Genomic DNA, 24,449 nt, shown 5'->3' on the forward strand with positions numbered 1-24,449 from the left:
TTCTAATTCATTTAATTCTGATTTAATTTTAATTATTTCTTTCCATCTACTGGATTGGGGTTTATCTTGCTGCTCTTTTTCAAGGAGGCTCAAATGTCTCATTAAATTGTTGGTTTCAGATCTCTCCAATTTGTTGATGTAGGAACTCAGAGCTATAAACCTGCCCCCTGAGTACTGCCTTTGCTGTGTTCCAGATGAGCTGGTAGTTTGTGTGTTCATTTTTGTTGAGTATCATGAACATTTGAATTTCCTTTCTAATTTCTTCCATGACCCACTGGTGCTTCAACAGTGTGTTGTTCAGCCTCCATGTGTTACAGGACTTTCTTTGGTGTCTTTTGACATTGAGTTCTAATTTTATTCCCTTGTGGTCTGAGAGAATGCAAGGTATAACTTCAATGTTTCTGAATTTGGCCGAGTTTTCTTTGTGACCTGATGTGGAAGACTAGATTTTTTTTTGTAATTCATTGGCTATAAGATTCTCCTGGACCTTCCTGCCTGGGCTGGCCTCAAACTGCAATTCTCAGATCTTAGACTCCTGTATAGCTAGAATTGAATGACACCCAGCTTCAGTGGGACCTTTTAGTATGATTACAGTAATGATCTTTAGAAATTCCATCTCATTTCTTAGTTACTTTTAATATTGAAATGTCTAAAGTGGTTTAAAAAAGAATAAAACCTGAAAACTAGTCATTCTAATGAATAACTTGAATTTCCAGTGGGCAGTTCTTACTTTTCACATTATTTTACCTAAGTTTATTCAGTAGACATAAGCTTATAGACTCATCAACACCAATGATGTTAGAGCAATGTAAGACTACCATGAAATTTTAATATGATATTTTAGAAGGCATGATTTTATCAACAATATAAATTTTAAGGGTAGAAAGATATGAGTTTTTGCCTTGTAAACTGAGAAAGATCAGTTTTGTCTATCTTGTTGAACTTTTTTTTTTTTGGCTGGTTGTGGGGCTTGAACTCTGGGCCTAGCCACTATCCCTCAGCTCTTCAGCTCAAGGCTAGCACCGTACCATTTGAGGTACAGTGCTACTTTTGGCTTTTTTCTGCTTATGTGGTGCTGAGGAATCGAACCCAGGCCTCATGTGTGCAAGCAAGCATTCTACCACTCAGCCAACTTCCCAGCCCTTGTTGAGCTTTTTGATTTGCTTTGAAATTATTCTAGAAATAGGAAAACAGAGCTAAACTTACTAGTCCTAAAAATGAGTGCACTGTATTCTCAAAGCACCTTAGAACTTCCTTTATTTTCATGCACATGTGTTGTTTGGGAAGCAGGAATATAACCTCTGAAAATTTTGTTGAGGCTGTATAGCATTATCATGAAAATCATGTACATGGCATTTGAAATAAACAGTTACTCAAAATTCAATTTGGGTTCTTTCCAAAACAATTTGGCATTGCTGTACAGAAGGCTTTTATATTCTCTTCCTTTGCTTCCAGCTGACTAAAAATTTCAAGCCAGTATTGGAAAGTTGTATTAATTATGGTTCTATTGATTGTAGAATTTTGTGTGTATGTATGTTTGTATTTAGACACAGAACATACTTCAGTAAGCCTTCATGAGAGCCATCCAATTTGGCAATCTGTTTTCAAGGATCCTGTAACATTAGCAAAACCACATCCTTTACTGCTTACTGCAGAAAGTAAGAATAGCCAACAAATATTCACTCCAGTAAACAGAGGGATAATATATTATTTCTCTGATGGTTTGTGTTGTTACTTTGACTATGGAATTAGGAATGTTAAAAACAGTTGTTACTGTTTCTTGTATAGCAGCCTTGATACGTTTTCAAAGAAAGACTACAATTTTTAGATCATGTTGCATAACATGTAAAAGTAACTTGTATACTGAATTATTATAGTATGTCATGTATTTATCTGCAAAGAGATAAGCAAATGTGGTAAAAGAATTCTCCAAGATCTAGACAATTCTTCAAGATCACCTCAAGCCCATATATTCATATTCCATGCCCTAAGTCAACATTTCACATATGGATTTTTTTATTTTAACCATTTTATTCTCCAGGCATTGTTTACTCAGTTGAAAAATATTTACTGAAAATATTTTTACAGTGTTATTGTTACCACTACGATAAATAGTGACTAGACAACAAGATTATAACTTGATCTTATATATCTTCTGGAAACATGAATCTTCCACATTAGAAAAGTGACAGAGCATAATACCTGGGCAACATTTAAGTGAGTAGTTTGAAGCTCAGAGAGTAGTTGTATGATCATTTTTTTTCTTTAAGAGAGATTCAGAGAGCACTTGTGAATTGAGCTGGATGTCTTGGATTTGGCCAAGTGGAACTGAGGGATGATACATTCTATGCAACACATTCAGAATGAAAACAAAACAAAGTATAAAGGATATAAATAAATCTACTTGACTTAAAAAAAGTCGAAGGCAAGCTGTGAGAGATATTAAATATAAAGTTGAGAAATGTAAACCCTAATAAATTCATGGAACACTGTACATTTGTGCGTATGTATGTGTTTAAAAACAGCTGTGACAATTTACAAGTTTACTATAATACCATCAAAATCCCAACAACTTTTTTCCCCAATGAAACAGAGAAAGTAATCCAAGAATTCATATCGAATAACAAAAGATCCGAAATAGCAATTCAGTCCTTAATAAGATGAATAGTGTTCAAGGGATACCAATACCAAAGTTCAAACTCTATTACAAAGCCACAATAATAATAAAAAAAAACACCTTGATATTGGCACAAGAATAGGCCCAAAGCCTAGTGGAACAGAATAGATGAACCAGAAATGAACCAACAAATCTCTAGTCACTTAATATTTGATAATCAAGCCAAAAACACAGACTCTTCAACAAATGGTGCTAGCAAAAGCTGCTATCCACATGCAGAAAACTGAAGATAAATACTTATATATCACCTTGCACCAGAATTAATTCTAAATGGATCAAAGACTTCATTGTAAGGCCAGATACCATGGAAATATTACAGGAAGTGGTAGGGGAAACACCACTTACTAAGTAAAATCTTACTAAGCAAAAATCAGAATCACAGAAAAATCAAAGAAATACTAGACAAATGAGATTGCATCAAACCAAAAAGTTCCTTCATAGCAAAGGACATAGCTAACAAGAATGGGAGATTTTTACCAGCTATTCATAAGACAAGGATCTCATATCTAAAATACATTAAGAGATCAAAAGATTAAACCTCCCAAAAATAGACTCTCAAAGAAACAACCTCATTAATAAATGGGCTAAGCACTTAAAGACAGAGTTCTCAAAAGAAGTAAGAATGGCCAATAAACACATGAAGAAACATTCAGAAATCTCTGGCCATAAAAGAAATGAAACTCAAAACAACATTGAGATGCCACCTCACCCTTGTTAGAATGGCCATTATCAAGAAAACTAACAATAACAAATACTGGTGGGGATGTGGCCAAAAGGGAACCCTACTTCCCTGTTGGTGGGAATCTTAACTTGTTCAATCATTCTGGAAGCAATATGGAATTTCCTCAAAAGACTAAAGATAGAACTTCCTTATGACTCATCAATTCCACTTCTGGGCATTTATCCAAAGGCTACACTAAGGCTACCAGAACAACCATGCTTAATTCAGCATTGTTTATCATAGTCCAGATGCCTATACCAAATTTTCTTGATCCATTAGTACATATATATATATGTATGTGTGTGTGTATATATATATATATATATACATACATATGTATGTATGTATATATATACACACATATATATATGTGTGTATACACACACACACACACACACACACACACACACACACAATGGAATTCTACTCATTGATCAGAAAGGATGGTATTGTACTATTCATCAGGGAATGGAAGGATTTGGGGAAGATGATATTAAGCAAAGTAAGCCAGACCCCAAGAAACAGAGGTTGCATGGTTTCTCTCATCATGTGCCTCTAAAACTACAAGTAAGCCCACTGAATGGTAAAAGAAAAAAATACACTGGGGCATGATAAATTATACAGGTCTCTAGGCATTCACAGAGTGAGACTGAAGGAGGATATTCTTAGGAGAGGATCACATAAGCACAATGGCTATGTGTATCTAACCAAACAAAATAATACATATCAAAATGAACCCCATGGAATGGAAACAAAAGGTTTTGTTTTTTCTTTGCTGCTGTTTTTGTTTTCATTTCGTTTTGTCTTATTTGTTCATTTATCTGTCTTTGAGAGGGTAAGGTGAGCCACAGAAATGGTGGGACAAAGGGTGAACTGAAGAAATGCATCAGTGATACTCACTAGACCCTATGTTGAAAATCAACTATACAACTTGTGGGTAGGACAGGAGGGAAAAGTGGGAGAGTGCAAGGGAAGGGTGACAGTGTTCAAGAAGAAATGTACTCTTCATCGGACTTATGTAACCATAACCCCTCTGTGCATTACCTTTAAAATAACAATCAATAAAAGAATGAAAAATAAACAGTTGCAACACCCAAACCATAGTATGTGAAATCCATACTTATAAGATTTGCAGTGTGTAGTATAGTATTGTAATAGTTAAAATGGTTACATCTATTTGTAGCAGACCTCTGGAACTTTTGCATCCTGCATGAATAAAATTCTGTGTCCACTGAAATCAATTCCTTATTGCTCCAACTCCTAGGTATCAACAGTGTACTTGTCTATTTGTTTTTTGTTGACTTCTGTTTCTTGAATGTTGTGCCCAAGAAATTATAGTTATTATCAATGTTAATTCGGTTTTCCTCTTATGTTTTCCTCTAGGATTTTTAGTTTCAGTTTTCATCTTTAAGTCTTTTTAGTTGACTTTTTAGTTGACTTTTATGTATAGTGCAAAATAAGGGTTCAGTTTTATTATTTTCCATGTGAGTATACAAATTTCCCAACACTGTTGTAGATAAGCCTTTTCATTGTGTAGATATGCCTTCCTTGTCAAATATTCCTATAGGCTTAGATATTTCTTGGTTCTTGATTACTGGAACTTTTTTATGTCCTTTGAACCCAGAAAGCAATGAGACCTCCAGCTTTGTTTGTTTGCTATTTATTTGTGCCAGTACTGATGCATGGGACTTAAATTCAGGGCTGCATGCTCTTGCTTAGTTTTTGTTGTTCAAGACTGATGCTATATCACCTGAACCACACCTCCACTTCCAGCTTTTTGATGGTTACTGAAAACAAGAGTTTCTTGGATTTATCTCTCTAGACTGGCTTTGACCTTGATCCTCAGATCCCAGTCTCCTGATGTAGGGCTGGCACCCAACTCCAACTTTGTTCTTTTACAAAACTTTCTTTGTTAGTTGGGGTCCTTTGTGGTTGTATATGAATTTTAGGACTTTTCCCCTATATTTGTGGAAAAGACAACCCTGCAGTTTGATAGTAATAGCTTGAATATTACTTTCAGTACCATGGACAGTTTAGCACCTTTAATTTTCCAAACTATGAACACAGGATATCTTTGCTTCTATTTGTATCAGTTTTACTGGCATTAAGCAGTGTTTTGTAGTTTTCAATGTGCATGTCACTCTCCTCATTGCTTAAGTTTATTCCTAAAAGTTTTTTTTTCTTTTGATGCTATTGTAAATATGATTCGATTTTCAGTTTCTTTCAGATTCTCAGTTTCTTCCTTTTGATGTATAGAAATACAAACGATTGTTTTACTTTGACTTCATTCTTTTAAACTAGTTGAGTATGTATCTTATGTGAAATCCTTAGGGGTTTTCTACATATAAAGTCATATAATCTACTTATACGAATATTCAACTTCTTTCCCATCTGCTTTGTTTTTCTTTCTTTTGCCTAGACATTTGGTATGATTTGATTCATCTTACATTTGCTAATTCTTGTTTTGTGACCTAACATATGACCATGTGTTCATATCACATAGATATAACCTATATGCATCTTCTTATGTACTTTAAATCATCTCTACATTGTTTATAAAGCCTAAGCATCTGTGAATGCAATATAAATACTTGTTTTCTATATTGTTTACCCAAAAATGACAGGAAAAATGTCTATACAGAGGCACTTCTAAAAAGCACTTTTTATTTACAGTAGGTTGTATTTGCAGATACAGAATCTGCTGTCTATATGCTATTGCTGAAGTCCATTGTTTAATGTGAAATGTTGAAATCTCCTAACCATCCTTGTGGGTAGCTCCACAAATGTATGATATGTGCCTATAAAGATTGTGTAGATTCTGATTTGGAGATTCAGTGTTCTTTATATAGCCACCAGATTGATTCTGTTGTATGATATGTCTTAACTATTCTGACAATTTTCATCTGTTTGGCCAATTGAGAGTTATTGAGAGCTATCCTCTCAATAGTGGATAGTAAATTTCTCTATCTATATATGTTATTTCATATACAGAATGTGTTTTTCAATATGTACAATTGAGAACTTTTATATCTTCCTGTTCATTTTAGGATTTAATGACTCAGCTCCATTAATCAAATATACTTTAAAACTAAATAGATTTAATGTAAATATAATTAAGCTCTGGATAATTCCAGTACGTTTCTTACATAATTTTTCCTTTATTGAGGAGAGGGACTCAAAATCTCATATTCTTATACTTGACATTTTTATCTTTTTTATTATTAAGTTTTTTATTGTGAAAATACTGTACAGAGGGGTTACAATTACATGAGCAAGGTAACGAGTACATTTCTTATCAAGCATTGTTGTCTCCTCCTTTGTTTCCCCTTACCATTCCTGCCCTCCTATATCTCCCCATTTCTCCACTCTCCTACACACTCCAAAGTTGTAAAGTTCGTTTTTCGACATAGCATCTTGTATATTTCATTGCTGCAATAGGTCCACCTGTATCCCTATTTAAACATTTTGTTTTTTCCCTTCCCCTCCCCAAATTATACCAACATCAAATACAGTGAAAGCAGGGGAGGGACATACAAAGCAACAAAGAAATCATCTTATAAATATGTTAGAAACAATAGCAAGACAGAAAAACCATTTGAGTCCTTATTTTGGGGTTAATTTCTCCTAACGTCAACTTTTCTGACCTTTTCTAGTTGTCTCAGACATATACTAATTATTGCAAATAAGGTAAACCATGAGACCTATGTTTCTTTGGGCCTGGCTTATTTCACTTACTATAATTTTCTACAAGCCTTCCCATTTCCTAACAAATGGGGCAATGCCATTTTTTCTGATGGAGGCATAGAATTCCATTGTGTATATATACCACATTTTCTTGATCCGTTCATCTACTGAGGGGCATCTGGGTTGGTTCCATATCTTAGCTATGGTAAAAATAATGCTTCAATAAACAGTTGTGCCTGTAACTTTAATATGGTCTTGTTTGTGATTATTTGGGTAAATGCCCAAAAGTGGGATTGTTGGGTCATAGCTCTGTGTAAAGTCTTTTGAGGAACCTCCATACTACTTTCCAAAGTAGTTGAACAAGTTTACATTCCCACCAACAATGCAGTATGGTTCCCTTCTGTCCACATCTCCTCCAGCATCTGTTGTTAGAGTTCTTGATTATAGCCATTCTGACTGGGGTGAGGTGGTACCTCAGTGTTGTTTTGATTTGCATTTCTTTTATGGCTAGAGAGGTTGGGCATTTCTTCATGTGTCTATTGGCCATCCTTCTTTCCTCTTCAGCGAAGTTTCTCTGTCAGTCTTTTTTTTTTGGGGGGGGGGGGGGAGGGGGTCCGGTTGTGGGGCCTGAACTCTGGGCCTGGGAGCTGTCCCTCAGCTCTTCAGCTCAAGGCTAGCACTCTACTATTTGAGCCACAGCACCACTTCCGGTTTTTTTTTCTGCTTATGTGGTGCTGAGGAATCAAACCCAGGGCCTCAAGCATGCAAAGCAAGCGCTCTACCACTGAGCCACCTTCCCAGCCCCTCTCTGTAAGTCTTTAGCCCACTTACTTATTGGGCAGTCGTTTCTTTGAGGATTTGTTGTTGGGGGATTTAATTTTTTGAGTTCCAGGTGTATTTTTGATATGAGACCCTTGTCTGTTGGATAGCTAGGGAAGATCTTCTCCCAATCCGTGGGCTTTCTATTGATCTTGCTAGCTATGCCCTTTGCCATGCAGAAGCTCTGCAGCTTCATGCAATCCCATTTGTCCAACCTTTCTTTGATTTGTTGTGTTTCTGGATCTCTATTAAGAAAATTTCGGCCTGTGCCAAGGAGACCTAGGGTTTCTCCTATTCCATCCTGTAATGTTTTCAGGGTGTCTGCTTTGACTCCGAGGTCTTTGATCCATTTGGAGTTAATTCTGGTGCAGGGTGATATATAAGGATCTAGCTTTAGTTTTCTACAGGTGATTAACCAATTTTGCCAGCACCGTTTACTGAAGAGGCTTTCTTCCATTCTTTTTTTTTTTTTTTCAGCTCCCTTATCGAAGATTAGATGGCTATAGGTCTGTGGGTTCATTTCTGGGTTTTCAGTTCTATTCCATTGGTCCTGAGGTCTGTTATTGTGCCAGTACAGAGTTTGAAATTTGGTATTGATATTCCTCCAGTAAGGAAAGATGAAGTAAAACTCTCCCTCTTTGCAGATGGCATGATCTTGTATTTAAAGAATCCCAAATTACTCAAGCTGATTCAAAACTTTGGCAAAGTATAAAATTATAAAAGTATAAATTTATCCTCAAAAAATCAATGGCTTTTCTGTATGCCAACAATGAGAAAAGCATGGCTGAAATCAGGAAAGCAACTCCATTTATAATAGCCCCACAAAAAGTAAAATACCTAGGAATTAATTTAACCAAAGAAGTGAAGGACCTCTATGATGAAAACTTTAAAAACCTGAAAAAGGAAATCAAAATAGAACTTAGAAAGTGGAAAAACTTCCCATGCTGGATTGGAAGGATCAACATCATTAAAATGGCAATACTTCCCAAGGCTATCTATAAATTCAATGCCATAGCTATCAATATTACAACCCTATTCTTCAAGGAAATAGAAGAGGCAATCCAAAAATTCATATGGGACATTTTTATCTTATAGACAACACAGAATTATTTTCTTTCTTATTTAATTAATGATTTTTGTTGTTCAAGCCTGTCGGTGCTTGAACTCAAGGCCTGGGTGTTGTCCCTCATTTTATTTGCTCAAGTTAGTGCTCTATCACTTGAGCTAAAGTTTCACATCTGGTGTTTTTGATACTTAATTAGCAATAGGAGTCGAATGGACTTTTCTATTTAGGCTAGCTTCAATATGCAATCCTCAGATCTCAGCCTCCTGAGTAGCTAGGATTACAGGTGTGAGCTATCAGTGCCCAGCCTTAATTTACTTTTTATTATTCCTTTAAGATGATTTTAAAAGAGGAAGGAGGTAGAAGGCAGCACAGGCTTTCCTGCTTTTCTGAAAAGGTTAGTTTGGGTTTTGGTCAGTGGTGCTATCCCCAGGATAAGTAGCTTCAATGAGAGAGTTAAGGAGCCTAGTTCTTTTAATCAGCCATCTATTGGTTAAATCCTGGCTACGGAACTAGGATAGTTGCTTACATGCATTCTCTAATCTAATTTTATACACTTATCAGGGTCCTTTTTACACTGGGGCTTGATTATACTCTTTTATTGCTTTTAATTATAAGTTTTTCGTTAGTGTTTTATGGGTAAAGACAAACGTACTCACACATGTTATTTTTTTCTGATTTTTCCAGAAAGGATTTTTCTCACTTTTCTCAATTTCCTTTACATACCACATATTTCTCCTTCCATTGTAACTTTGACTTTATAACTTTTATTTTAAAGCATCATCTATATAAATTGTTAATTTATTAAGAATGGGTACCATATCTTATTTGTGTTTATATATTCAGAGCCTAATTTGCTATTTAGTAGTGCAATTTGATGTTTTATTATTATGAACTATAGTAAAAGAATTAATAAAATATTAGCATATATTTGACAAAAATGGCTATTATTGTACTAGAATTGAAACATCACAGTTTTTGGAATCTATACCTCCAATTAATCTTTGAAAACTCTTAAAGTCTTTCACTTTGAATTTCAGGAGATCAGTACTTTAAAATCTGAAGAGTTGAAAATCATTGTTATCAATCATGATTTTTCAAACCTTGTAGATAATGGAACCCCAATTCAAAGAGGCTTGACTAGTATGTGAACAGTTTAGGAACTTAATAGTAACAATGGAACCCAGGACCCCAACCAATATCACACGAGCTATTTTCTCCATTGGTTAAGGCATTGATTTAGCTTTCAGGCTCTGTCCTCTTGATGGTTTTCCATTATTGAAGGTTATCTCATCCTTAATGCTATTTTATATTTCTAGTAACTTCATTGAAGTTTGAAATTACCTTTTGTTACATGGCTTTATGGAATTTCTTGGTCATTCTTAAATCACGTTCTAGGTGTACGGAGCATGCTGACTGACTTAGGTTCCTGTTATATGTCCACCATTACAGTTAGAGTCACACCCCCCAAGCCATCTGGTCCAAGAGTACAAACAAAAGGTATTTCCTTTCCTGAAGGAAAATTAGAGTGCTTTTTTGCCAATAAAACTGATAATATATGTTGGGCAAGCATAAAAAGAGCATAAGCCCACTTTCATAATCTAACACATTTGCTCTTTCTAAAAAATAGAACACTGCACAAAAATAATCAGGTTACTACTTGAAGACATGCAGTTTTCTTGGATGACGCTGTTTTAATAATAGTATTGTGATAAGATAGGCTTAAACGAAACCAGAATTATTTTTTCTTTTGTGTTAAGGTGTATACCAACAAAAAGGCAAGCTACAATATAAAGATTGCCCTGTGGTTTGACACTCCTACTTTCTAAAACTAAATACACAAATTAGAGGGTAGGTTTACATTTTTTATTTAACATGCTTAGATTAAAGTTGGGTGCTGATTGCTCATGCCTGTATTTCTAGCTATTTAGGAGGTTGAGATGTAAGGATTGCAGTTCAAAGCCAGTGTAGGCAGGGAAATCTGTGAGACTTTTTCCACTAATAAATTACTCAAAAAATAAAAAGCTAGAAATGGCTGTGACTGAAGAAGTAGAGCACTAGTGTTGAGCAAAAGGAGCTCAGGGACAGAGTCCAGACCCTGAGTTTAAGACTCAAGACCAGCACACACACACACACACACAAGCACACACACATATACACACACACGTGCACACACACACACACACACACACACACATAAATGTTTTAATTGTTACAGACTTACTAAACACAATAATGAAAATGTAATTTTCAGAAGAGCTTTATGTATAACTCTTCTAGCACATTGCATAGTAAGAGAACAGAACTAATAAAATGTTGCTATGTTGAATAGATGTTGCCAGTGTTATTTGAATTAGGCAGATTATTTTTGTAATTATTTTGAACAAGTATTTATCTCAAAAGCAACAGTCAGCATTTATAGTTTCATTCTGTTTCTTTGCAAATCACCCATCTCTTTTTCACAAGGTTACATGAAGAAGCTGAGGAACACTTAGTATGAATAATGAATTCCAGACCCTTCCATTTGTGTTTAGTCTTTGTGGATACTCCATTATGTTTATTTATTGTCAGAGTAACAGCTGGATCCATTGCTTTCAGTTAGAAAATGTTCTCTGAGAAGATATCTGGAAATTGAAAAATAACATACTGAACAAATTATTTGAAACTTAAACTGTTTGAAAGAAAATTTATTCTGTTTCTCAGTTTTTAGGGATCTTGTAGTTTTCGGCCCAGCTGCTTTCCCATCTCATTTTCATGACTTCTACATGAGGAATGAATAGTGCTACCTAACAATGTTTTGATAATCAGCTTAATGAAGGTTGATCAAAATGCTAATAGAGCTATAAATTTTAATTTGTGTGTTTATTTTGTTTTTATAGGGACTACTTGGAAATAGAGGGCCTCCGGGGCCTCCTGGTCTCAAAGGAACTCAGGTATGGAGGTAGCGACTATTAAGTTAGCAGTTTCTTGGTTCAAATTATCCCTTTACATTTTTCTTGGGTCTTTAGGTTTTTTTTTCTTTTTACATGAAGAAACAATTTCCTTACTGTGGACAATTTTTACTATAGCAGATTTCAAGTTACCATTTTACATTGGCAGTTATGGAGTGGAATTTGGAATCATTTTACAATGTTCTGAATTCATTAAGTGATTTGTGTCAGTGGTCTCCAAAGGAATGTTGAGGAATCCAAACACAGAATCAAATACACATGTCCAATAATTTATATTTACTATTGTGACTGCTTTATAGTTGTGACCCAATATATTATACTTTAATTGAGTTTTGAGTTGAACAAAATATTTGTTTATCAAGTAAAGCATTTATGTTTAGAGACATCTACATATATTGTTAGTATTGTACTAACATCAACTAGTAACTTAACAAATCAGCATATTTAATAAATATGTCCAATATTTCTGCAAGTGAAATGCAGACACCTTTTTATTCTCTTTAGAAATAATGGCTAGAAGTTTCTATTTTTATTGTCATCTTCAGGTTTTATCCACCCATGCAACTTTGATCCTCACAAGAATGTACCAAAATTTTATATTAACATTATAGCTGTTTTGATTCTAAATCAAGTAAAAACTCTTACATAGTAGAATCCATTTGATTGGAATCTGTTGTATCTTCGCAACTCTAGGGTTTAAGAAAGAACTAAAATTTTAAAAAAAACCATGTGACACCTAATCTCAAAAAAAGGCTTTTGAGTAAATTATCAAAGTGTGCCTGAAGAAAATATGCTTTGTATATTAGTTTTAAAATGTCAGTGAATATTGACTTTCTCCTGTTAAGAGTTTTGAATTTCTCTCAAAACTCAACAAGTAAATATTATCCTCACTTAATAATCTCAGTGATTTCCAACCCTTACCATGCAATATCCTCTGCACTTTACTTTTGTACATTCCAAGTTTCTGTTAATGGCTTGTATGACCTATGAATTTTAAAGTAATCCAATAGCAAACATGCCTTGTTTTAGAAAGATATGATGGTGTTCCAGAAAATAAATAAAATGTATAGGGTGATATAATTATGAAATATAAGAAAATCATAATATCATTTCACCACATCTCTAAACAACATTCAAATTGCTAAATAAATATAAAGAATACAGGTCTACATTACTCAACATTTATTATAAAACATGACCTGTTCTGATCTTTTTTTAAGGGAGAAGAAGGACCCATTGGACCCTTTGGAGAACTGGGGCCAAGAGTAGGTATTGTTAAAAAATATCTTTTTTTTTTCTTAGCTTGGTGCTGGTAACTCATACTTGTAATCCTGGCTACTCAGGAGACTGAAACCTGGAAGATCATAGTTCAAAGCCAGCCCAGTCAGCAAAAATCTATGAAACTCTTTTACTAAAATAACTGGCACAAATCCAGGCTGGTAGAATGGTTCTAGTTGTACAGCACCAGCCATAAACATGAAAGCAGAACAAAAAAGAAATGATAATTTTCTTAAGTCTGTGTTGTGAAATATGCCTAGAATCCTAATACTCAAGAGGTAAGGTATGAGAATCACAAGTAAAGCCACAGTAAATGACATATCAAGTTCTAGGCTAGCCTGTGCTACATAATGAAATCTATCTCAAGGGGAAAAATAATATATAATAAATTATTTTCAATAAGTGTTTTTCTTTAAGACAGCTGTACTGTAATTGTTTTAATGGTATAATATTTTAATGTATAACAGAAGAGCAAAAGCTAAACTATAGCCCTTAAATCCCTACAAATAAAGTGAGACAATAATTGATTTCTCCAGGGATATTTTGAATTTTATGTCCTTCTATATACTTACTTGGTTTTTTCAGAGGTCTTAGTAATTTGTGAAAATTATGTGAAGGGCTAGCCTTCAAGTGGCTAGCAAAAATGCTCAAGGATAGCACCCAGGCCCTGAGTTCATGCACCAGGATTAGCACATATACAAACAAAAAAGAGATGATTTTCAGTTCTTTGCTCTGCCCTGTGCATGTTAGGAAACCATTAGAGCACATCAACCAAAGCAAAGACAAAAAGAAAAAGTATTAAATGAATTCAAATTATTTGTTCCCCATTAATGAATTGGTTGAGAAAGAGAAAGCAACAGAAAGGGTTATTTTGATAAAAATATAATATATGTATGTCTGAATGAAATACCATGATGAAACCTCTTGGAACAATTAATGCATATACGCAAGTGCACGTGTGCATGCACACACACACACACAATAAAAAAAGAAAAATAAGAAAATAGGTGAATGAGAATGAATGTGATCAAAGTAGATTATTTGTATGTATAAAACTGGAACAATTTTATTGGAAAATTTTAAATGGGAAATATTTAGTCTGCTGAAATTGTTTAAGAAGTAGGGTATGGGAATGACGGAGTGAATTTGATCAGAATATATTGTAGGCATATACAAAAATGTCACAATGAAACCTTTATGCAACTAATGTATGATACTTTTAAAAATCTGTAGAAACAAAGCTGCATGAATAGTTGAGTTTATCTAGGACATGTGTACATGTTTGTGTATGTGTGCTTACATGTACACATACATCTAACCTAATTGTCTTTTTCTGACTTTGTCAGACTATCAAAATATAATCTATATGAGGTCAGATGTGTTTAGTGTTCTCTCTACCCTCAGAATTTAGAATTCTGCTTTATATATAGGAGACATTCTGGTAATACTTGGATGAATGGGTACTGATTACAGTAAAAGACATCTATTAAATAATTCTGAAATTTTCATTTCATATGAATCACCTATATTTCATAAATCTCAAGAAACTTTCAGAAATGAGAATAATTATCTCTCTCTTTTTTAATGTATTTTTTTTCTACTAGGGAAAACCAGGTCAGAAGGGCATTGTGGGTGAGCCAGGACCAGAAGGCTTAAAGGTAAAGCATCCAACCTTGGTGTCATCTTTGACACAAAACTTCCAAAAAGATGGAAATGTATCTTTTAAATATACAGTAAGCACATATAAGCTTACAGAGAACCAGTGAGGATGTTAAAAATGTTTCAAGATCAATTGAAACAATTGAACAATTTAATAAAAAATTATGGTAAGATTTGTGGGTTAGATGGAAGGTAAAAAAAAACCATAACTTTAGAAATTAACTGTCCTAGTGGTCAGAAATTTACTTATTAGTATAAATCTCAAAATCTTTCATCCATAATTAACAATGGGTCTAAGTATATTACTTGTTAGTCATTGGATAGAGTTCATTTTATGATACCAAAAGGCCTATCACTTGTTTTTGCTTTATTTCCAGATTTTATATAATCCTTTATAACAGAAATTATAAAATAACTTAATATCTTGATGTGTATTATCAAGACTGAAAGAAAAAATTCATAACAATTGTTTTAAAATGTTCAGCTTGACATGATATGTATGACTGTAATCCCAGAACTCTGGAGACAGAGGCAAGAGGATTAGAGGTTTGAGGCCACCTGGGATACAAGGGAAACCCTGTCTCAAAAAAGGAAGAAAGGAAGGAAGGAGGGAGGGAGGGAGGGAGGGAGGGAAGGAGGAATAGAGGGAGGAGTGGAGGGAGGGAGGAGCAATGTAGTTTGAAGAACAAAAGAAAAACGAAAGAAAGAAAGAACAAGAAAGAAAATTTGAAATCTACAAGTCATGACATTTTCTCACAAAGCTCCAGCTTTTTAATATTAAGCTCATTAAATTTTATGGTGTTAAAGTCTAAATAAAAAGCTAAGCCGGGCGCTCACGCCTGTAATCCTAGCTACTCAGGAGGCTGAGATCTGAGGATCATGGTTCAAAGCCAGCCTGGGCAGGAAAGTCCACGAGACTCTTATCTCCAATAAAAACCACTAGAAAACTGCAAGTGATGCTGTAGCTCAAGCGGTAGAGCGCTCACCTTGAGCTGAAGAGCGCAGGGACAGCACCCAAGCCCAGAGTTCAAGCCCCATGACTGACCAAAAAAAAAAAGCTAAACAGCAGGTTTTGAGGTCAGTGAAAAGTGTAAGATAAAGCATCTTCTATCAGTATGTCTGAGACTGAAATTATATTGGGAGAATAGGTATACCTCATTTTCTCAAGTTATATACAAAACTTAAAAAGATAACTATATTTTTGCTGAGCTTAATTATTAAGCCCTTTTCTATAATAAATAATTTGAAATATATGTATTTTACACATTGGCTCATGTTTCATTTCAGACCAACCAATTTCACATGTCATTAGAGGCTACAATATTTCTGCTCCATGCTATATTAAGTTTACTTTTTCTATTTATTTGGTACTGGTCCTGGAGCTTGAACCCAGAGTCTGGGTGCTCTCCCTGAGCTTCTGTGCTCAAGGCTAGGGGGCTACCACTTGAACCACAGTGACACTTTGGTCTTTGGATGGTTAATTGGAGATCAGAATCTCACAACAAACTTTCCTGCCCAGGCTGGCTTTGAACAATGATTCTCAAATATCAGTCTCTCACATAGCTAGGATTACAGGCATGAACCACCAGCCTTCAGCTTAAATTTTATTTTTCTGGAATCTTCAACTCCCATTTTATTGATGGGAAGCAAGAAATAGTACTCTCTCTTTTCCATTTTATCCTATTTTAATCATTTTATACTAAAATATATACTTGCCAAAACTCATTTTTTTCTGTAAACTGTATATTCCTATGACATTCACTATGTATAGTAAACTGTATTTATTTTTTCTTTTTTTGTTATTATTATTATTTTATTATGAAAATACCATTACAGAGGGGTTACAATTACATGGGCAAGGTAATGAGTACATTTCTTATTCTGTATTTAATTTTTTACCTCTTTTTTATTATTTATCAATCTGTGTCTCGGTTCATGCCACTTCCTACCACTAAAAATTATGAATCCTCTACTTTTCGGGGTCCAACTAATGAAGTCATAATCTAATGAACTCACTAATGGAATACTTAAAGTAACTATAGTGGTTCACGCACTATATTTAATGCTTCCAACACGCAGTGCAACAGCACAATATACTAGATGCCTTATATTTTCTGAAGTGAAATATAAGGATATTAATTTGATTGGAATAAAGCAGATAAGGTATCAGTACCAAATAAATTCAGAATAGGTCATGTTTGTAGCCAAATAGTTGTGAGAGACATTGGGTATGCAGAACTCTACAGACTGTAAAAAAAGTAGTGCTAGAGTTAGGAGCACACACACTTCTCTGGTAATGCTTAGAGTACTTCAGCTGCTGCAGCTCACAGGCTGTTTGCAACTGTGTCCATCTTTAGTACTTACCTGAGACATATTTTCTCTTCTGCCTGAGGAAGGAGAGCACCCTTGTTTGTAAGCGCTATATTTTTATGCTTAGCATCTTTTACATTGCCTATCACTTTTCTTTATACATACTACACAAAAAATATTGTAATGTTTTTATTTGTACACATATTTTTTTCTTTTTTATTGTTTTATTTTATTTTTCTTATTTTATTGTTACTTTGGGTGAGAGTTAGAGACAAGGTCTTACCATATAACTCAGGGGGCCTGGAACTTGCAATCCTCCTGACTCAGCCTCCTGAGTGTGAGGATTCCACCATATCTAGTGTGAAAAGTGTTTTTAAAGCAATTAAAAGCGATACATAGGAGAACTTAATTTTTTTCTGAGAGTACTGGTTGATCTCAGGGCCTTATGCATGCTAGTCAAGAACTTTACTACTTGAACCATGACTATAGCCTTTGGTGCTTTTTAGTTATTTTTCAGAGACTTGGAGGTTTTGCACACGGCTATCCTCCAGCTACTATCCACTGGGATTACAGACATGAGTCAGCATGTTTAACAGGAGAATGCAATGTCAGAAACTAAGCTACTATTTGGGTGAAAAATGGAGGAACGTTTCTATTCTAGGCCAATACCATAACAGAGTTTTTAAACACCTAAATTTTCTTTGCCAATTTTTGGACTATAATTCAATAATTTCACAAAATGAAACAGAAGAGTAATTTGTTTAAAATAGTTACTTTGCAACTTTATGTTTTTTATCAACAGGGAGAAATAGGAGATCAAGGAGATACTGGGAAAGTTGGTGAAACAGTAAGCTGTTTTTACTTTCATTTCTTCCAATCATCTGCAAGCATTTTTAGAAACTATGTTAAACATAATCCATTAGCTATAATTATATTAGCAAGAAGCAGATTATTCTTACTTTGTAAATATAGAAAATCATGTTTCCATTGACAAATAAATCCTGTTACATAAAAGAAAAATGGGGGAAAACACAGTCATGATATTCTCCTCTTGGGCTCAGGAGTATGCTTTTTTTTTAATGTATGCTTTTTTTAAAATTTACATGCCCTTTGTAATAAGTGGACAGAGTTCTTATTCCCTTATATAAATAAATGGATATAAGCTAGCTAAGTGTGGTGCTTCATGCTGATAACCCCAACGTTAGGAGACTGAAAGCAGAAGAATCACAAGTCCCAAGCAAAGCCTGGGCTACATAATAAGATCCTGTGAAATGTGATCGCCTCCACTGGAGTTCTGGGATTGTAGGCATGCATCACCATGCCCAATCTTTTTTTTTTATTATTTAAACAAGGTTTTTTATTGTGAAAATATGTACAGAGGGGTTACAGTTACATGAGCAAGGTAATGAGTACATTTCGTATCCACCATTGTTGCCTCCTCCTTTGGTTTTCCCCTACCATCCTGTCCCTCCCACCTCCTCAACTACACACCCCCACCCTAAATTGTAAAGTTCGTTTTTCAACATAGTGTCTTGTACATCTCATTGTTGCAATGGGTTAACCTGCATCCCTATTTAAACATTTTTCCCCTTCCGCTCCCCAAATTATATCAACATCAAATACAGTGAAAACAGGGGTTATACCGTGGGGGAGGGACATACAAAGCAACAAAAAAATCACATGGTACCTTATAAATATGTTAGAAACAATAGGAAGGAAGAAAAAACCACCTGTGTCCCTATCTTGGGGTTCATTTCACTTAACATCATCTTATCTGAGCTTTTCTGCTTGTTCCAGACATATACTAGTTCTTGCAAATAAGGGAAACCATGGGACCTATGTTTCTTTGGGCCTGGCTTATTTCACTTAATATAGTTTTCTACAAGTCTTTTCATTTCCTAACAAATGGGGCAATGTCATTCTTTCTGATGGAGGCATCGAATTCCATTGTGTATATACACCACATTTTCTTGACCCATTCATCTACTGAGGTGCATCTGGGTTGGTTCCATATCTTAGCTATGGTAAATAATGCTGCAATAAACATAGTTGTGCTGGTAGCTTTAGTATGGTCTTGTTTGTTATCATTTGGGTAAATGCCCAAAAGTGGGATTGCTGGGTCATAGGGGAGCTCTATGTGGAGTCTTTAGAGGAACCTCCATACTGCTTTCAGAAGTGGTTGAACAAGTTTACACTCCCACGAACAATGCTAGTAGAGTTCCATTCTGGCCACATCTCCTCCAGCATCTGTTGTTATTAGAGTTCTTGATATAGCCATGCTAACTGGGGGGAATCTCAATGTTATTTTGATTTGCATTTCTTTCTTTTCTTTTTTGTCAGTCATAGGGCTTGAAATCTGGGCTTGGGCACTGTCCCTCAGCTCTTCAGCTCCAGGCAAGCACGCTACCACTTAAACCACAGTGCTACTTCCCGTTTTCTCGTGCTTTATTGAAGATAAGAGTCTCTCACAGACTTTCCTGCCCGGGCTGGCTTTGAACCACAATCCTCATATCTCAGCCTCCTGAGTAGCTAGGGTTACAGGCGTGAGCCACCAGCGCCCAGCTGGTTTGCATTTCTTTTATGGCTAAAGAGGTTGAGCTTTCTTCATGTGTCTATTGGCCATCCTTCTTTCCTCTTCAGAGAAGTTTCTCTTTAAGTCTTTAGTCCACTTATTTATTGGGCAGTTGCTTCTTTGAGGATTTGTTGTTGGGGGATTTAATGTTTTGAGTTCCAGGTATATTTTAGATATGAGACCCTTGTCTGTTGTATGGCTAGTGAAGATCTTCTCCCAATCTGTAGGCTTCCTATTAATCTTTGCCATGCAGAAGCTCTGCAGCTTCATGCAATCCCATTTGTCCAACCTTTCTTTGATTTGTTGTGTTTCTGGATCTCTATTAAGAAAATTTCGGCCTGTGCCAAGGAGACCTAAGGTTTCTCCTGTTCCATCCTGTAATGTTTTCAGAGTGCCTGCTTTGACTCCGAGGTCTTTGATCCATTTGGAGTTAATTCTGGTGCAGGGTGATATATAAGGATCTAGCTTTAGTTTTCTACAAGTGATTAACCAATTTTGCCAGCACCATTTACTGAAGAGGCTGTCTTTCTTCCATTCTATTTTTTTTAGCTCCCTTATCAAAGATTAGATGGCTATAGGTCTGTGGGTTCATTTCTGGGTTTTCAATTCTATTCCATTGGTCCTGAGGTCTGTTCTTGTGCCAGTACCAAGCTGTTTTGATTACTATGGCTTTGTAGTAGAGTTTGAAATTTGGTATTGATATTCCTCCAGCACTGTTCTTTCTGTAAAGGATCATTTTAGCTATTCAGGGTCTTTTATTGTTCCATATGAATTTTTGGATTGCCTCTTCTATTTCCTTGATGAATGAGGCTGGAATATTGATAGGTATCGCATTGAATTTGTAGATAGCCTAGGAAAGTATTGCCATTTTCCCAATGTTGATCCTTCCAATCCAGGAACATGGGAGGTTTTTCTACTTTCTAAGTTCTATTTTGATTTCCTTTTTCAGGTTTTTAAAGTTTTCATCATAGAGGTCTTTCACTTCTTTGGTTAAGTTAATTCCTAGGTATTTTATTTTTTGTGGGGTTATTATAAATGGAGTTGCTTTCCTGATTTCAGCCATGCTTTTCTCATTGTTAGCACACAGAAAAGCCATTGATTTCTTTCCTTTTACATTGCATCAGCTGTTCCCTCTTTCCCACTTGTTCCCTCCCTCCCATCACTGCCATTGAGTTGCTTAGTTCATTTTGATCAATGTCCAGTGCAGCTGATGGGTCCCGCTGATGTATGTTTTTCCCTGATTCCCTCTAGTCCTGTGTCGTCCTCCTGGTTTCCCTCTGGTGTACACATATATACCATACATGTGATCAGCAGCATGGAGTTATTTAGTAGTGTTTCGATCAGATGAGTGGAAGTCCTTTGTTTCTTAAGTCCTGTTAATTTTGTCATATCACATAACATTTTGGGTTTAACATCCACTTATCACGGAGACCCTGTACTGTTTGTCTCTTTGCTCTTGGCTTACCTCGCTCAACATGATTTCTTCTAGCTCCATCCATTTCCCTGCAAATGCCATTATTTTGTCATTTCTAATGGCTGCATAATATTCCATTGTGTACAGATACCACAATTTTTGGATCCATTCATCTGTGGTGGGACATCTGGGTTGTTTCCATATCCTGGCTATTGTGAACAGTGCTGCAATAAACATGGAGGTGCATGTGTCCTGGTGCACTGGTTCCTGTTGTTCAGAATAGATGCCTAGAAGTGGTATGACTGGGTCATAAGGGAAGTCAATATTTAGCTTTCTGAGTACCCTCAAACTGCTTTCCAAAGTGGTTGTATAAGTGTACATTCCCATCAGCAGTGTAATAGGGTTCCCCTTTCTCCGCATCCCCTCCAGCATTTGTCATTGGCTGACTTGAGGATATAGGACATTCTGACTGGGGTAAGGTGGTATCTCAGGGTTGTCTTTATTTGCATTTCCTTCACAACCAGGGATGGTGAACATTTCCTCATGTGTTTCTTTGCCATTTTTATTTGAAGGTTAATTTTATACCCTACTACTTTGCCAAAGTTTTGAATGAGCTCGAGTAATTTGGAAGTGGAGTCATGGGATTCTTTAAATACAAGATCATGTCATCTGCAAAAAGGGAGAGGTTTACTTCATCTTTTCCTATTTGGATCCCCTTTATAATTGCATCTTGTCTTATTGCTGAAACTAGGCATTCTAATACTAAATTGAAGAGAAGTGGAGAGAGTGGACATCCTTGTCTCATTCCTGAGTTAAGAGGATATGGCTTTAGTTTTCCACCATTGAGTATAATGCTGGTTGTATGTTTATCATATACAGCCTTTATTGTATTGAGGAATGTTCCCTGAATTCCTAATTTTTTGAAAACCTTCATCATAAAGGAGTGTTGGATCTTGTCAAATGCTTTTCTGTATCTATTGAGATAACCATGTAGTTTTTATCCTTGCTCTTGTTGAATTATAGTAATTAATTTGCATATATTGAACCAGTTTTGCATCCCTGTAATGAATCCTGTTTTATTATGGTGTATGATTTTTTGGATGAATTGTTGAAGTCGATTGGCCAAAATTTTGTTGAGAACCTTTGCATCAATGTTCATCAAAGAAATGGTCTATAGTTCTCTTTCTTTGATGAGTCCCTGCCTGGTTTTGGGATGAGGGTTATGATGGCTTCATAGAATGAGTTCAGTAGTGAACTTTCTCTTTCAATTTCATTGAAGAGTTTGAGGAGTATTGGTGTGAGTTCTGCTTTGCAGGCCTTGTAGAATTCTGCTGTAAATCCATCCAGCCCTGGGCTTTTCTTAGATGGGAGGTCTCTTATTGCTGTTTCTATTTCAATGCTTGATATGGGCCTGTTAAGCTGGTTTAACTCATCTTGGTTTAGTTTCGGCATGTTGATATTTGCTAGAAAAGGTCCATTTCTGCCAGGTTCTCAAACATATTAGCATGAAAGTTTGAGAAGTATTCCCTTATAATGTTCTGAATCTTGGTTGTTTCTGTGGTGATGTTTCCAATCTCATCTCTGCGTTTATTTATTTGTGTGTGTTCTCTTCTTTTTGCTGATAAGATTTGCCAAGGGCCTGTGAATTTTGTTAATTTTTTTCAAAGAACCAACTCTTTGATGATTCTTTCTATGTTTTTTTTGGATTCTAATTTGTTTCATTCTCATTTCATTTTAATTATTGCTTCCTGTCTGCTGGATTGGGGTTTAGCTGGCTACTTTTTTTTTAAGGAGCTTCAGATGTCTCATTAAATTCTTGGTTTCAGATCTCTCCAATTTGTTCATGTAGGAACTAAAGCTATAAACTTGCCTCTGACTCCTGCCTTTGCTGTGTCCCAGAGGAGCTGGTAATTTGTGTGTTCATTTTTGTTGAGTATCGTGAACATTTGAATTTCCTTTCTGATCTCTTCCATGACTCACTGGTGACTCAACAGTGTATTGTTCAGCTTCCATGTGTTACAGGACTTTCTTTGGTGGCTTTTGGTGTTGAGGTCTAATTTTATTGCCTTGTGATCTGAGATAATTCAGGGCATAACTTCACTGTTTCTGAATTTGGACAAGTTTGCTTTGTGACCTATAATGTGGTCTATTTTGGAAAATGTTCCATGTACTGCTGAGCAAAACATGTATTCTGATGCTGTTGGGTGAAATATTTGGTAGATGTCTGTTAAATCTAGTTGATCTATGCAGTTGTTTAGATCTGAGGTTTTGCCAAGTTGATGTATCTAGTGGGGCTAGTGGTATGTTAAAGTCCCCAACAATTAATGTCTTTGGATCTATGTGAGATTTGAGGGAAAGTAGTGTTTCTTGGATAAATTTGAGTGCTCCATTGTTTGGTAAATAGATATTTAGAACTGCAATATCCTCCTGAAGGAGAAATCCCTTAATTAGTTTGTAGCGACCTTTTTTATCTCTTCTCACTAATTTTAATTTGAAGTCTATTTTATCTGATATTAGGATTGCAACTCCTGCCTGTTTATGGTGGCCATTTTGTTGGTAGATTTTATTCCAGACTTTCATTTTCAAAATATGTTTGTTTTTATGGACAAAGTGTGACTCTTGAAGGCAGCAGATAGAAGGATCTTGCTTTTTAATCCAACTAGACCGTCTATGTCACTTAATTGGAGATTTAAGTCCATTAATGTTGAGAGTTAGGACTGAGAGGTGTTTGGTAGTTCCACCTTCTTGGGGGCTGTGACAATTGGGTTCTTCCTATGGTTCTTGGATTCCCAGTTTGGGTGTGGTTTCTTGGCCTTTATTGTGGTCTTGTTGGTTTTCTATGTATAGGACATCTTTAAGAATCTTTTGTAGGGCTGGTTTAGTGGAGATATATTGTTTCAGTTTTTCCTTGCTCTGGAAGGTTTTTATTTGACCTTCGGTTATGAGGGAGAGTTTAGCTGGGTACAGTATTCTTGGTTGATAGTTATTTGTCTTTACAGCATATATCATTCTAGGCTCTTCTTGCTTTAATTGTCTCTGCTGAGAAATCTGAGATTATTCTAATTGGTTTCCTTTTATAGATGATTGATCTTTTCTCCTTAACAACTTTAAGGATCTTTTCCTTGGTCTGAATTGATCCTGTGCGGATTATAATGTGACGGTGGGCTGTCCTGTTCTGGTCTGGTCTATGTGGGGTTCTAAAAGCTTCTTGTATCTGAATAGGGCTATCTTTTTGCATGTTTGGGAAGTTCTCTGTTAGGATCCTGTTAAACAAATTTCCTAGACCATTAACTTCTGTCTC

General features: G+C 35.6%; 1 protein-coding gene across 1 annotated transcript in view; it reads left to right on the top strand.

Moving 5' to 3' along the window:
* Col24a1 (collagen type XXIV alpha 1 chain) overlaps positions 1-24,449 on the top strand; it is a 305,980-nt gene that overhangs the window by 127,551 nt on the left and 153,980 nt on the right. The window contains exons 21-24 of the mRNA XM_042685239.1: positions 11,844-11,897; positions 13,136-13,180; positions 14,798-14,851; positions 17,965-18,009. Of these exons, the coding sequence (XP_042541173.1) occupies positions 11,844-11,897; positions 13,136-13,180; positions 14,798-14,851; positions 17,965-18,009 (198 nt within the window). The remainder of the gene's footprint in view (positions 1-11,843; positions 11,898-13,135; positions 13,181-14,797; positions 14,852-17,964; positions 18,010-24,449) is intronic.

Source organism: Dipodomys spectabilis, unplaced genomic scaffold (assembly GCF_019054845.1).
Source record: "Dipodomys spectabilis isolate Male_0828 unplaced genomic scaffold, ASM1905484v1 ptg000002l, whole genome shotgun sequence".
NCBI lineage: Eukaryota > Metazoa > Chordata > Mammalia > Rodentia > Heteromyidae > Dipodomys > Dipodomys spectabilis.